This window comes from Canis lupus, chromosome 32 (assembly GCF_048164855.1).
Source record: "Canis lupus baileyi chromosome 32, mCanLup2.hap1, whole genome shotgun sequence".
Taxonomy (NCBI): Eukaryota; Metazoa; Chordata; class Mammalia; order Carnivora; family Canidae; genus Canis; species Canis lupus.
The window spans coordinates 34,121,649-34,137,189 of NC_132869.1; the positions used below are offsets into that span (position 1 = coordinate 34,121,649).

A 15,541-nucleotide genomic window follows, 5' to 3' on the forward strand; every position below is an offset into this window, starting at 1 on the left:
CTCGGCTCCGGGAACCAGGATGTACGGCTCCTTTCCCCGCGGAGGAGGAGGAGGAGGAGGAAGAGGAGGAGGAAGAGGAGGAGGAGGAGGAGGAGGAGGAGGAGGAGGAGGAGAAGGAGGGACCGGGGAGGGGGGGCGGGGGGGCGGGGCGACCACCTGAGCGCCGCGCGGCAGCAGAGGGCGCCGTGGAGCCCCGCCCCCCCGTCAGCGCGCCGCGCCCCCGTGACGTATTTCCGCGTCATCTGCCGCCGAGGCGTGCTCCCATTGGCTGTCGGCGAGGCGACGGGGGCGGGGCCGAGTGGGCGTGTGTGGAAGGCGCCGCGGCCCCGCGGGAGGGGCGAGGCCTCCCTGCTCCCCGCCCCTCCTCCGCCCTCCGCTCCCTCCCTGGGACGGCTGCGCCGAGCGAGCGGCTGGCGGCGCGGCGCCGGCGACGGCTGTACTTTCCGGGCTGCGGCTGTGCGGGGCGAGCCTGAGGGACCGGTGGACTGGGGGGCGGACGGAGGGAAGCCGGGCTGCGGGCTGCGAGCTGCGCCGGCGGGGGGAGCCCGTGGGTCCCCGCGCGCCGACCGAGCCCCCCCGCGAGTGGGGCGGGGGTCCCCCGGGACCGCCGGCGGCTCCTCGGCCCTGACGCCCCCCCCCCCCCCCCCCCCCGCGAAGGCAGCCCCGGGCCCTCGGCCCCTGCTCGGCCCTGCGCGGCGGGCGTGGGGCGGCGCGGACGGAGGAAGCGAGACACGGGCCGCTCTCCGCTCGGAGCCGGACGCGCCTTCCCGCGTCCAAAATGCCCAAGAAGAAGCCGACGCCCATCCAGCTGAACCCGGCCCCCGACGGCTCGGCGGTGAACGGGACCAGCTCGGCGGAGTAAGTGCGGCGCGGGCGGCGGGGCCGAGGCGGGGGTGCGCGGCGCGCGGGGCTCCGCTCGGGCTCGTCACGCACGAGTCGGGCCGGCAGGGGCGAGGGACTCCCGGCCGCCGAGGTGTCGGTGACTAAGCACGGATCGTGCTCCGGACTCAGACCAGTCGGCGGACCCAGCGAGTCCCCATGTAACCGCCCCCCGACCCTTGCAGTCATCCTTGGCCACTGGCCATTCACTTTCTTCCCGCCCAGGATGAAACCGGGTTCACCTCCCCCCCACCCCCGACCCCCGCCCCCCGCCCTCCCCGGCTGTTTTCTCCAGCTCGTCTCGGGGAGCCCGGCCTGTGAAGCGGAGAAGGGAGGCAAGCGTCCTGCAAAGAATGGAGGCCGGCCCGAAGTACGGAGTGTGGAGTTGGGACCAGCAAACAGCGTCCGCACCTTTGTGCTGGACACCTGTGGGCCAGGAGCGCCCCTGTTGCGGCCACCGGCGGGCTGGCTGGGGCTGGCGGGGGCGTGTGTGCACCTGGAGTCCCTCGGCCCTTCCCTTGCCGACGTCGGGGCGGGGGGGGGGCTCCAGGTCCTTGGCCTTCTTCCTGGAAAACTGTGTTGTCTCTAAGGGAGCCGCTTTCCCCTTTCTCCGTTGGACTCTTCATTCATTAACAAATCGCTCCTCACCAGCGACTCTCCTGGCTCTCCGTACTTGTATCAGGAGCCTTTAAACTCCTGACCTAATACACTGAACACCCCATAGCTGTGAAAACCACACGCGCAGGGTGCTCCATCTCTGCAGCTTCCAGTGTTGCTCGCAAACCAGCACTTTCTCTCATTAAACGGGCGACGAGGCTGTTTCCTAGGGAGGGTGTTTCTGAGCTCCCAGAACTCGGTTAGCATCTGGAGTAAGGGACAAGACTGTGAGGGAGAGAGACCCGGCTACCTGGAGAAGTAACCAGGAAATTTTTTTTTTTTTGAGATTTTATTTATTTATTCGTGAGAGACAGAGACACAGAGAGAGGCAGAGACCCAGGCAGAGGGAGAAGCAGGCTCCATGCAGGGAGCCAGACGTGGGACTTGATCCCAGGACCCCAGGATCATGCCCTGGGCCAAAGGCAGGCGCTAAACCACTGAGCCACCCAGAGATCCCTGAAAGATTTGGTTCTTTTTTTTTTTTTAATTTTTATTTATTTACTTATGATAGTCACAGAGAGAGAGAGAGAGAGAGGCAGAGACACAGGCAGAGGGAGAAGCAGGCTCCATGCATCGGGAGCCTGATATGGGATTCGATCCCGGGTCTCCAGGATCGTGCCCTGGGCCAAAGGCAGGCGCCAAACCGCTGCGCCACCCAGGGATCCCAAGATTTGGTTCTTAATCTTTATCTGCACACTTGGAGATGTAGGGAAGCTAGCTGATGAAACAAATGGAGTAGGTCTGAACCTTCTGCTCTTTGGTGATTTCTATCATCTTCCTTTCTCTTTAGATTTTAATAGCCTGGGGACCTGCTGGCTTGGTGACTCTGTCCATCCCTCTAATGATCACAAAGCCAGTGGTGGACCTGTGATGTGAACTCAGCTAGGTACCTCAAACCTGCTCCCAGCAAACGCCCTTCAATACTATAGTGTTTGTTTTGCACGGTATTGACTTGTACAGGTCAGATTCTGCGCAGTTCAGACTTTGCAGAATTTTACCCGTTGGAAACAAACTGATCCCCCCAGCACAGGGCAGAACATGTTTTGACCACAGTGGCTTTTTGAATGTTGTGGCCTGACCGTCCTGGTCCTATTTGATTTGGAGTTAGGTACTGGGTGGAAGTACCTGTGGTCATTCTCTTGTTAATTGTGGCATTACAGCTGTATTCTTGCAAATGGGAGGAATCTTGTTAAAAAAAAAAATGAGGAAGAAAAGAATAAACTACTCTGGAGTTGGTGGCAGAAAAATTTGGTGGCACTGGGAGATTCTCCACAGTGCTTAAGAAGTTGGACTCTGGAGTCAGGCTAAGTTTGAAGCCTGGTTCTGTTACTTTGTGGTTTTGTGACCTGGGATGTCTCTCTCTAAGGCTTAGATTTAGTTTTCTCGTCCGCAAAAATGGAGCTAATGATAGAACCTATGTAGGGTAGTCTTGAAGGTTAATTGAGCTAATACGTAGTAAATCTCCATAAATGTTAGCTTCTGGTGCCTTTGTTACTGGATAAATGTTTAGAAAACTGAAGGAAAGTGGAAGGTAATTTCCATTCGTGGTGGTGGGTATGTCTGTGAAGTTGCCTTTGCTTCTGGATAAGCGACTCCCTGCAGTCCCTTCGTTTTTTGTGCCATCTGCATCTACCTCCATGACTCATTACTGTGTTACAATGGGAGGCATCTTTGTGTAGGCTGCTTGAGACAAACATGGACTGTTCCCCTACATTTCATGGCACTAAAGGGAGGAAAGCTGTACACATCTTCATCTTTCACCTTCGAGAGTATTTCTCAAGCAAGGCTGCTATTCTCTTGATTTCTGTGATTAGACAGGGTACAGTTGTGAACATTGCCTGTCATGTAAACTGAAGAAAAAAGAAAAACCTCCATTGACATTAAGGATCTCTTGGTACTAAATTGGCAAGGTTGCTTCTCTGTGGCTCCTTGGCACTCTGGCTTTTACCTCTTAACTTAGCACTTAATGCATTTGAACGGAGCTGGGTTACATGGGACCTGAAGTTTATACAAGTTGCAGGGGTCCTTGAAGAAGAAGAGTGCAAAAATACCTCTTTTGCAAATTTTCAAAAACCTATGAGCATACTTCAAGGGTGCTAAGTGTTAGCATGAAATAAATTGGAAAAGAGATCATATCATTCTCCTGTTTAAAATGTTTTCATGGTTCCATTGGATTTAGAATAAAATCCAAACTCCTATTGGGCTATAAGACCCAGAGATATGCCCACCGTGAACCTCCACCCCCATCTCTTTCACCACATTTCCTGCCACCCCTTTCTTCCACTATACCAGTCCTTTTTTACTTCCTCCTTGGAATGGTCTCTACTCCCTCCAGGCCCTTGCACATGCTGTTTCCTTTGCCTAGGATGAATCATCCCTTCCTTTTCCCAAGCTAGGAAGGAAGCAATCATTATCTTTACCTAAATACCATTTTCCCTGAGGTGTTCACAGACCACCTAATTTCTAAAGGAGGTTACTTTCCCATGTCATCTGATTTTCTTTTCTTTTCTTTTCTTTTCTTTTCTTTTCTTTTCTTTTCTTTTCTTTTCTTCTCTTCTCTTCTCTTCTCTTCTCTTTTCTTTTCTTTTCTTTCTTTTCTTTTCTTTCTTTCTTTTCTTTTCTTCTCTTTTCTTTCTTTTCTTTCTTTTTTAAGGCAGGGCACTTAAGAGTGCCTGCCTTTTTTTTTTTTTTTTTTTTTAAATAGGCCCCACGCCCAATGTGGAGCAAACATATGACCCTGTGATCAAGAGAGTCTCATGCTTCACTGACTGAGCCAGCTAGGTGCCTATCACCTGAATTTTTTTTTTTTTTTTTTTTAATGACACTCATTCACTGTCTATAGTTTCTTACTAGGATATTTTAAATCTCTCTCTTTTCTGTACACCATAAATTGTAAGGTCAGAGCTGCCTTTTTCTGATTCATTGTTTTGTAAGTAGTCTCTGGAATATAGTAGCTGGCACATAGTAAGTGCAAAAATATTTTAGTAAATCAGTGAGTGACTTTCTATTTGCATGATGTATTTAACAAACCTTTTTATACTTTTTCATTTTTTCTTTTCTTTTCCCCCTTTGCTGTCATTTCCTCCTCTCGATTTCCTTTTCTTTCACAGGCACCCACTTTAGGGTATTTAATACATGGTCTTCTAGTTCCACCCATTTGTTGGGTATGTGTACCTTTGGGAGGTGGATGGTGTTCTGTGTGTTTCTGTGCATAGAGTGCTGAATGCGATTGTGCCCTTATTCTGCCTTGAGAAAGGAGATCCTACCATTTGTGGCAACATGAATGAACCTGGAAGACAATTATACTAAATGAAATAAGCCAGACACAGAAGAAAGAAAATACTACATGATCTCACTTATATGTGGAATCTAAAACAGAGGGGGGATAATAGAAGCAGAGACTAGAGAAGTGATTACCATGGGTGGGGAGGTGGGGGTGTTGGTCAGAGGGTACAGACTTGCAGTTAGCATAAGTCTAGAGATCTAGTGTACAACATGGTGACTATAGTTAATGATATAGTTAATGTATTGAATACTGGACGTTTGCTAAGATTATAGATTTCAGGTGCTCTCATACACACAAAAAAGGTAACTATGTAAGGAAATAGATACCTTTGTTAATCAGCTTGACTGTAGTAATCATTTCCCTACCTGTGTATCAAATCATCATGTTGTGCACCCTAAATATATTCAAATTTTATAAAGATTGCTCTTGTGTTTTTTTTTTTTTAAGATTTTATTTATTTATTCATGAGAGACACACAGAGAGAGAGGCAGAGAGAGAGAGAGAGAGAGAGAGAGAGAGAGGGAGAAGCAGGCTCCATGCAGGGAGCCCAGCATGGGACTCCATCCGGGTCTCCAGGATCACACCCTGGGCTGAAGGCAGTGCTAAACTGCTGAGCCACCCGGGCTGCCTTAAAGATTGCTCTTGTGCTGTAAATATGCCCCAGTTGGGATAGGTTAGGTTATATGGAGGTAACAACCAACCAAAAAAAAAAAAAATCTCAGTTGTTTAACACACTTGGAGGTCAGTGGGAGTCTCTGTTCATTGGATTCCATTAGGGATCAAGGTTCATGGAGGCACCATCTCAAATATGCTCATGTTAGAAGGGTGTCTTGTGAACTGCATTCTGGCTCCTAAAATTTTTGGCCAGAAGCGACACAGGTCACTTTTGCTCCTATTTCATTTGCTGAAGTAAATCACATGGCCATGCTGACCTTCAAAGGAGTGGGAGCGTCTTGGAAGGAGAACTAGGAATATTTAAACAGAATAGTTCCTTTTATTTTTTTAAACTAAATACCATGTTTCCGACCTCTATTCCTGATGCTGCATTATGCTATTCGTTATTTCTCTTGGTTGCAGAGTGGTCATGTGCATGTACCACATTTTATTTATTATCCTATGTCAATTCCCCCAGAATGAGACAACTCTGTTTTCAACTCTTCTTTTGCTACATCAGACAGTGCAGTCATGACCATCTTTGTGCACAGCTCTTTTTGTACCCTTGTGAGAGTTCCCTGTGGGATGTACTCAACTGGGATTGCTTGGGGTACCTTGTGTTTCCTTCCATGATGAGGCACATACTTAATCTTTCTTTGTTTCTGTCTAATCTATAACCCGGCACTCCCTGTCACTCTCTGCCCCTTTATCGTGCCCAGTTTTTCCTCATAGCACTTGCCACTAACAGTGCACTGTGTGTAAGTGTCAATCTGCTGCCCCGCTAATATGTGAGCTCCACGAAGGTGGGGCTTTGGCTTTGTTCCTTGCTCAGTGACTAGAACAGTGTCTGCTCTTCAGTAGACACCTGCTGATGAAATGAAGCATTCCTGCCTTGAAAGAGTACTGTGAAGATTAAACAAGGTACCTCATACAGAAGTGCTTTGAAGGCCATAAGGTGCTGAATAAATGGGAGGGTGTGTTGCTTGGCCTTGGTGGCATCCACATATTATGGCTTTTGAACCGTGTCACTGTAACCCAAAAACACTCAGAATTACCTCATGATTGCATTTGGAGCATAGTTCCTAGCGTCAGCACTTCTGCTAGGTTTGTAAGGGACACCTGTCTCTTAGAATGTGAAGGCCCTTCAGGAAGGGGACAGAAAAGTTAAGACAGTTTGATGTGCTTTTTGAGGGTCTCTCACGGCCTTTCCAGGCTGTGCTCCATGATATCTAGGAGCCCCCCCCCCTTTTTTTTTTAAATTTTATTTATATGTTCACGAGAGAGAGAGGCAGGCAGGCAGACAGAGGCAGAGGGCGAAACAGGCTCCTTGCAGGAGCCAGATGTGGGACTTGATCCTCAGGATCATGACCTGAGCCAAAGGGAGACACTCAATCCAACTGAAGCCCATGTTCCTGGGGAAGAATGCCCCTGCTCTTGTTGCAGCAGGTACAGAAAAGGCAAAAAGATTCCTAAAGATGACTCTGTCCATAGCAAGGAGATGTGTGGGGCCCTTGTTTGAATATAAACGCTTAGAATATTATTCTTTCACTTACTTATGTGTCTTTGAAACAAAGGGAGAATACTTTAGTAGAGTAGCTGCTACTGGTGCTGCCTTACCCATCTTGTTTGATGTTTCTCTCTCCTGGTTCATCTGTTGTGGTTTGCACTGACCCCTTTACTGTCCTCCTTTCACCCCAGCATGCTGCTTCCTACCTCTCTCTGGGCTTGCCCACGTGGTTTCTTTTGTCTGGAACGCCCTCCTCTGCTTTCCTATGTTATTGTATTTTTGTTTTGTATTTGCCATCACACTTTAGCTTCTGTGAGGGCAGGGACCATGACTGTCTTGTATACTGATCTTTACCTTGCATCTGGCAGTGTCTGGAATGAGTGAATGCTACCCATCTTTCAAGACCTAGCATAAATCTCATCTCCCATTTACATAATCTTGAGATTTTATAGCGTTTTCTGAGTAACTTCATGCTATTCTAGGACTTGGCTTCCAGACTTAGTTTTATTACTTCTTAATTGTTGATCTTGGCCGTGTAATTTGACTTCACCGAGCCTTGGTTTTCCTTATTAGTAAAGTAAGGATGATAATGTAACAAACCTGTGAGGGAAGCTGGGCAGATGAGCATCATCTGAAATAATCTATCAAAGCACTTGATAATTACCGGAATGTTATTCAAAGGGGAAGTGTTGTTAATCCACTTTTATTTCTTCCTTCTCAGAAAGCTATTATCTTTTGCTCTTAATACCAAATTAAAAGTGTTGATAAATCATGTTAATTTGGACATTTTATATGCTGCCTGTCTTTTAAAATCTAAGCCAGATCTGTGTCTAGAATCAAGCCTTGAGACCTAACTTCCTGTTTACAACAAATGCAGGGACAGAGGAACAAGTTAAATGACACCAGGAGGAAATCATTAGACAAATCCAGGATGTGGAACATTCTCTATAACAACTGACCCAGTCTCTTTAGAAAGTCAGTATCATGGGCAAAAGGGTGCTAGTGGTATGGTTCTAGAATAACGGACTAAGGAGACATGCCAACCAAATGTAATCCATAAACCTCAGGTGGATACTGAATCAAAAATGAAATAGTGATCAAATGTATTCTTGGGACAGTTTGGGAAATTTGAATAGAGAATTGCTAAGTTTTTAGATGTAATGTATCATGATTATGTAGGGGAATGTTATTCATAGATGATATATGAGACTCACTTTGAAATGGTTCAAGAAAAAAATCCACATACATAGTAGATAAAGCAAGTGTGGCAAAGTGTTCACAGTTGCTTAGTTGGTTAGTTTATGAGTTTCACTGTTTTATTCTTTCCATTTTTCTGTATGGAAAAATTCATAATAAAAAAATATATATTTTAAAGATTTTATTCATGGGACAAAGAAAGAGGGGTAGAGACATAGGCATAAGGAGAAGGAGAAGCAGGCTCCCTATGGGGGAGCCCAATGCAGGACTTGATGCCAGGATCCCAGGATCATGACCTGAACCCAAGGCAGACACCCAACCATTGAGGTGCCCCCATAATAAATATTTTAGAAGTACCCAAAGAACAAAATTCATCCTGAGTCTTATGCTCTTTTTAATGTTAACTCACATTTTCTAATTCCTCTTTTGTACTTGTGGTCTATATTGTGTAATGAACATCACATTAAATGCAGTATCATTTTATTTTTTTATTTTTATTTTGTTAAAAATTTTTATTTATTTATTCATGAGAGATGCACAGAGAAAGGCAGAGACATAGGCAGAGGGGGAAGCAAGTTCTCTGCAAAGAGCCTGATGTGGGACTTAATCCAGGACCCCAGGATCACAACCTGAGCTAAAGGCAGACACTCAACCACTCAGCCACCCAGGCGTCCTGCTTATATGTCTTTTTTTCCCTTAACTTGTTTTGGGGCCATACCTTTTTGGACCCCTGGGTCTATGACACTGTTGATACAGTTAATCATTATTGGTAGATTGGACAAAACCAAAAAAAAGTTTTTTTCTTTTTTTTTTTTTAAAGATTTATTTATTTATTTTAGAGGGTAGGATGGGGCAGAAGGAGTTTTAAGCACATTTCACGATGAGCACGGATACTGTCATGGGGCTGGATCCCGTGCCCCTGTGATCAAGACCCTGCTGAAACCAAGAGCTGTCAGATATCTGATTGTACCACCCAGACACCCCCAAAATCATGTTTAAACAAAGAGACTGAGTCACCTGGGTGACTCGGTTCAGTATTGGACTCTTGATTTTGGCTCAGGTCATGATCTCAGGGTCGTGGGATTGGGCCCCATGTGGGCAGAGCAAGGAGTCTGCTCGAGATTCTTGCCCCCTCCGTCTCCTGTTCCCTCTCCTCCTTCCCGCCCTCAAATAAATAAATAAAATCTTAACAAAACAAATCAAAGACACTGATAACAGCAAAAAAACCTTCTTGGTAGCTTTCCTGTGTATGAATTGTTAGTATTTGCACCACCTCCCCAGGAAGCACAGGTCAAGCAATGGTGAATGTTTTTGACATGCTGAGAAAACAAACCAAGAGAACCCACAGGATGGGGCAGAAAATGAGGTTGAGCCTGAGAAGAAAGTTTAAGGTCCCAATTTTGTTACTGTTTTCTTCTAGAAGCTGCCAATTTTCAAAAATGCTCTTACTGTCTTAATGCTGCTTGATTGTGTTTTTACTTCATGTCCTGTGTCCTGGTTCTGTTGCCCGAAAGCCCATGAGAGCTGTTTGGAGGCCCCTGTACCTGTTTGCTAAGTTAACTCCTCCCAGGATGAATGGTGTTTTGTTTTAAAGCAGCAGGTGTTCTCTGGGTCTTGGTTCTGGGCAGACTGTGAAAGAGCTGATCCTGCATCGGATTTCTCAGTGTATTCCCCAGGGGGGTCCTGCTTTGATGTCACCAAGGGAGTCAGATTAAGAAGAGGTTACATGGGGGTTAAGAAAAAGCGGAGAGGGGTAATGTGACCTCTTTTCCCCACCACACCCCTTCCTCGAATATTTGCCTGCTTAAGCACAACTCTTTAAAAAACTTGAATGTGTTAAACATCTAAAGAAGGAAACTACAGACATTCGAATTTCTAGTGTAACTTTTTGGACATTCCATTATTTACATGTGATCAGTTGGTGAGCACCCCCTCTTCCCTCCAACCCTTGCCTCCCCAATTTTGACACTTGGACATAATCCTCATGCTTGTCATTTATTTTGGCTGAAGAGTAGAATTGGACATGGCCTGGCTTTGTAAATGATACTTTGTTGATTATTTAGGTGGTATCCAGATTTTTGTTTTTTGAAGATTTTATTTGTGAGAGAGAACCCAGGGGCTTGTGGGGAGGGGGACGGGAAGGGCAGAGGGGAAGAGACTTAAGCAGACTTTCCATTGAGTGTGGAGCCTGCCACTCCATCTCATAACCCTGAGACTCGGAGATCACCCTGAGTGAAAACCAAGAGTCGGATACTTAACCAACTGTACCACCCAGGTGCCCCCAGATTTTTATTATGTACGGATAGTCTTGCAAATGTTTTGAATTAATTTGTTTTGTTCTGCTTTTAGATTAATTCATACACCAAATCAGAGGCAGTGAACCATGTTACCGCTGTTGTTACGTATTAACAGCATATGTTCCAAAAAAAGATGGAACCAATTATATTTCAACTGTTTCCTCAAGCTGCAGAAGGTTTTTTATTTTTAAGTGTAGTTTTTTTTTTTTAATAGTTTAATGGGTGAAAAGGGCTCCTTTGAAGGTCAATCTGCTTTACTTTAGGTGTTAGCCAGGCTGTATTTTTAAAATGAAGTTATTTTCTGTATTTTACCAATTCTGTTTAAACTAATATTTATTGAATGCTTAATGTAATTTGCTATGCTAGAAGCTGTAGGCAGTTGAATAAGATTGTCTTTGGATTTTGCGCCCAGGGATTTTGAAATCTTATAGGACAGGGAGAGGTTGCAGGGCCACAAGAAGAAGGAGACAGATGGCTGCAGGGTAAGAAAAGTGCCCTGATGTACAAAGAAAGTACTGTCGGAGCTCATTGAGAAGAGGAAGGCACGTCCAGGGGGGGAGATTAGGAGAGCCATCACGGAAGAGATGACATTTGAGCTGGGTCTTGAAGGATGGCTAGGATTTCCATGGGAATGGGGGGGGCGGGGGGGGGCAGGGGGGCAGGGCATGGCAGGAAGAGAGCACAGGATGAGCCACTTCACATAAGTGGGAAAGCCTGGGATGCCTGGAGGAGCCAACAAATAGTTGAGGGCTCTGGGTGCATAGGTGCAGGTTGTAGAAGATGAAGCCGGAGAGGTAGGTGGACTGGTTTTGTGGTACCTACTAGACATTTTGAAAAGTCACATGCAAACTTTTCTTCTCTGCTGATTTTTTAATAGATACGTCTAAATAGTTTTTATGTGCTTTGTATTTTTATTTGTTCATTCACATCTTTTGTTAATTTGTACATGATTACTTATGGGTTGTTGAGGTCAGTGTGCTTTGTATTTTAAGATTTTATCAATTATGTGGCTACTGCATTGTCCTGTCGGTGTTTTCCTTTCATGTTGTGTTAAGAAAAAAAAATCTTTATTTTTTTGTCTTTAAAAGCATGTCTTTTGTATGGGACAGTCTACTTCTCTTTAGTATTTAGACCTATCTCTTCACAACTTCGCAGGAGTATGTGGCTTCTTTTTCTTACAGTCTTTTCTCTCTTATATGGTTAATTCTGTCCCATCTGGAATTTATTAATGTGTTTAGTGTGAGAAACATGTCTAATTGTTCTTCACAATGAGTTCTAGTATCTTATAGGGGTTTATTAAATATAATTTATCTACCTATCTGTTGTATTTTCAGGTTTGCTTTTATTTGGTCTTTATTGTATTTTGATGTATTTCTAAAATTTCCTTTTAACTTATGTAGTTTTGATGATTTTTATTTGGTAGGGTTAGTGAAAACTTATTTAAAGATAGATTTTTTAAAGATTTTATTTTTTAGTGATCTCCACACCTGATGTGGGGCTTGAAGTTACAACCCTGAGATCAAGGGTGGCACACTCTACCAACTGAGCAGGCCAGGTGCCCCTAATGAAAACTTTAATAACTTCCGTGGTGTACCTTTCCATTTATTAATGTCTCCTCTCGCTCCTATAATAGTGTTATAGTTTCTTCTGAATAATTCTTCTGTGTCCTTAGTTAATATTTCTAAGACTTAACATTTTGGTGCCATTGTTTTGGTTTTTGTTTTGATGCCGTTGTGATTGAACATTTTTTAATTTGTATTTTCCATTCTGACCATGGTTTGGTTTGTATGAATTGTTTATATCCTACAGCTTTGTTAAATTCACTCATTATATCTAGTAAATATTTGGTAGAATTATATGCATTTTAGGTTTTGTATTGTCATCTTCAAACATAACTTATTTTTTCCTCTGAACACCTTTATATTTTTATAGCCATCTTACGGTTACTCTCAATAGCAGTTCTTGTGTCCCATAGGAACACTGTTAAGTATAATGATGCTTCCCAAGGACCTTCTAGGCAAGGAACATTTCTGCTTTTTCCAAAGAGCCTTGAAAATAAGAAGCAGCTGCCTAGCTTTATAGAAGCAGAGCCTGTTTGGGCTGAATGGGACCTTACAGATCCTTTAGCCCCCTGCCTGCATTTGTGAGATTAAACCAGACCCAGAGAGAAGGAACTTGCTGGGAGCTCACACAGCTGGAATGGAGGAGGTGGTTTTCAGACTTCAGTTTCTTTATGGTGTATATATTACATGTTTTCATTTGGGATACTTGGTTGGAAAACTTTCCAAGTTTACCCAACACCAAATTTTGAGAACTTTATCCAGTTATCCTAACAATTTTTAAAAAACTAATCTGAATTTGTTCAAGAAATAATCTGAATTTTTTCATGTAATAATCTGAAGGTCTTGTGGAGGCACTCCTCTCTATCACCATTCTCTTAGGTGTTTGAGTGAAAAGGGAATAAGGAAATGAGGGGAGGAAAGGGTATTTTAGTCTAGGATCCTTAGTAGGAGGGTCTATTTTTAAGCTTCATAATGTCAGTTTTAAAAGCAGTGGTTTTCAAAATAACCACAGACAAAAGTCCCCTTGAAATGAATGCCTTTCTGGAATTGACCTATTTTGAGTTTAACTGTTACCAAGAACGGTTCAGAATCTCGAATGCTCTTACGTGCATCTACTTTTCAGACTAAGTAGAACAGTAAGTTGAGTGAGTGATCTACATGGGTTCCAGATTCAGGTTAAATCTAGGAATATGGGAAGTTGTAAGAAGACATAACTAGCCAATCATATTGTCCTTACAGACTTGTCTGTATCCAGGATAATTATAGTCCCTTCTTTATTGAGTTGTAGGTTACATTTCCAGATTAGTTTTAAAAAATTAAGAGTTTCACCACATTTGAGAGTCCAGAGCTAAAGTTATTTGCCCAATTTGATTTCATACCATCATTCAGTAAACGGTCGGGGGAGGCCTCAGAGGTTAACAAAAATTCCAAGCCAACTGTAAACCTTTTGTCTGATGGTTTACTGGAATCTAGATTGAAATCCTACCAAAATGCCAGTCTATATTTTCAGCTTCTTCCCCCACTCCCAGCCCCCAATAGGAAGAAGACAGAGGCTTACCATTCCAATAATTATTAATATAAAATTTATCCTGCTTCTTTTAGGCATTCATCTATGTCCACTATAAACCTTGGTCATTGGCACCATGGCAAGGTTCCATTCACCAGAGGACAGGCCAGTGGAACGCTTGGACCAGGCTTTTAACACGTATTATTTAGGTAGAGACTGGGGGGCCTAGTTGGCTCAGTCAGTAGAGCATGCAACTCTTGATCTCAAGATTGTAGGTTTGAGGGCAGCCCAGATGGCTCAGCGGTTTAGCACCGTCTTCAGCCCAGGGTGTGATCCTGGAGACCCAGGATCGAGTCCCATGTCGGGCTCCCTGCATGGAGCCTGCTTCTCCCTCTGCCTGAGTCTGTCTCTGTTTCTCATGAATAAATAAATAAAATCTTAAAAAAAAAAGATTGTAGGTTTGAGCCTCATGTTGGGTGTAGAGCTTACTTAAAAATAAAATCTTTAAAAAAATTTAGATAGGGACTACAACATTTTTATTATTTTATTGGAACACTCCTAAAACATAGTCTCTTTTGCCTTGTTTTATTTTGGTAATGAAACTAAACTAATGCTGGGTTAGCTGTAAATGTAGCTTGTTGCATTTCTATTTCTGAGTATTCTGAATCACTGAGCAATTACAAAATGAAAGGTTATCCTAAAGCATTTCCAAATAAAGAAGCCATAAAATATTAGGGGAAGTTGGAGGGTGGGGGGAGTCGTAGGGAGAGTTAAGAAGGGAAAGACCAGAGCCACCAACAGGTGTTCTGGTTGCATTGAACAAAGTGTCAGCTTGGTATGCAGTCACGGGTAAGAGTTTTGTGAATTCCTGAATGCTGGTGTGAGGGTACGCAGGGTAAGCGGAAGTCAGCAGTTCCGGAGGTGCAGAGGACTTGACTCACTGGCTCATCCACAGCTGAGGACCTGAATCAATTCCTGAGCAAGTTGTATTCTTGAAAGACAAGGGCTGCATCTGTAGGAGCACAGCAGTTAATCTGTGGGGTAATAAGTCCTTCCTACATCAGGAAGGAAGAGTAGGATGAAGTCCAGAGACATGAAACTTGCATCCCTGAAGGACATCATTAATTGGAAAAATAACTTGACATTTATTGAGAGCCTGTCTATTCTCTTTACATGCATTATCTTTAATTTGCACAAAAATTCTGCCAGAAAGATTCTAATATTCTGTTGTACAAATAAGGAAAATGAAGTTCAGGGGAGTGAGGTAATTTGCAGAAGATCACATAGCTAGAAAGTGGTGGGACTAAGTTTAGAATCTAGGACTAGCCTACTCTAACCTCCACGTTTTTCCCACATGGCTGTCCAAAGATTATGTAAAATGATAGAGGTCTTGAAAAAAAATTTTTTAAGTAAGCTCTGTGCCCAGTGTGCGGCTTGAACTCATGACCCTGAGATCAAGAGTTGCACACTCTACAGACTGAACCAGCCAGGCGCCCCCTAGAGGTCTTTATAGAGTTGTACTCTCCAGAACTGGAGCCACTAGCCATTTGTAGCCAATCAAATGTATTTGTATGTACTTCAATGTATTAAAATTCAATGAAGTTTAAAAATCAGTACCTAAATTACACAAGCCACACTTCAAGGGACTAAGGCTGCATGTGACTAGTGGCTACTCTGTTAGCACAGATTAGAACATTCTGATCATTGCAGAAAATTACTGGCTAGACGTCATCCAACTTTACCCCTTTATTAATTTATTTTTGCCCCTTGTGAAGGAAAAAATGAGGGACGAAGGAAAGTAACGTGTTCAGTATTGAGTCTGGTTAATCTGGGCCTTTGGACTGATCAGCTCATGACTTTCCCATGGCTGACACTTTCCTTTGAAAACAACAGAAAGGTGTGCAAGAGGAGTGACTGTCCTACTCTCCCAGCCTTGCCTGGCCTGCAAACTAGATTTTTTTCTCCCAGAGTGCAGCCCTGTGTTTTCCTAAGTTC

The 15,541-nt window shown here is 44.1% G+C and overlaps 1 protein-coding gene across 1 annotated transcript in view; it reads left to right on the forward strand.

Moving 5' to 3' along the window:
- The first annotated feature begins 650 nt into the window (after window positions 1–650).
- The window catches only part of MAP2K1 (mitogen-activated protein kinase kinase 1), a 77,331-nt gene continuing 62,440 nt past the window's right edge, over window positions 651–15,541 (forward strand). Inside the window, exon 1 of the mRNA XM_072809241.1 lies at window positions 651–858. Within this exon, the coding sequence (XP_072665342.1) occupies window positions 779–858 (80 nt within the window). The 5' untranslated portion in view covers window positions 651–778. The remainder of the gene's footprint in view (window positions 859–15,541) is intronic.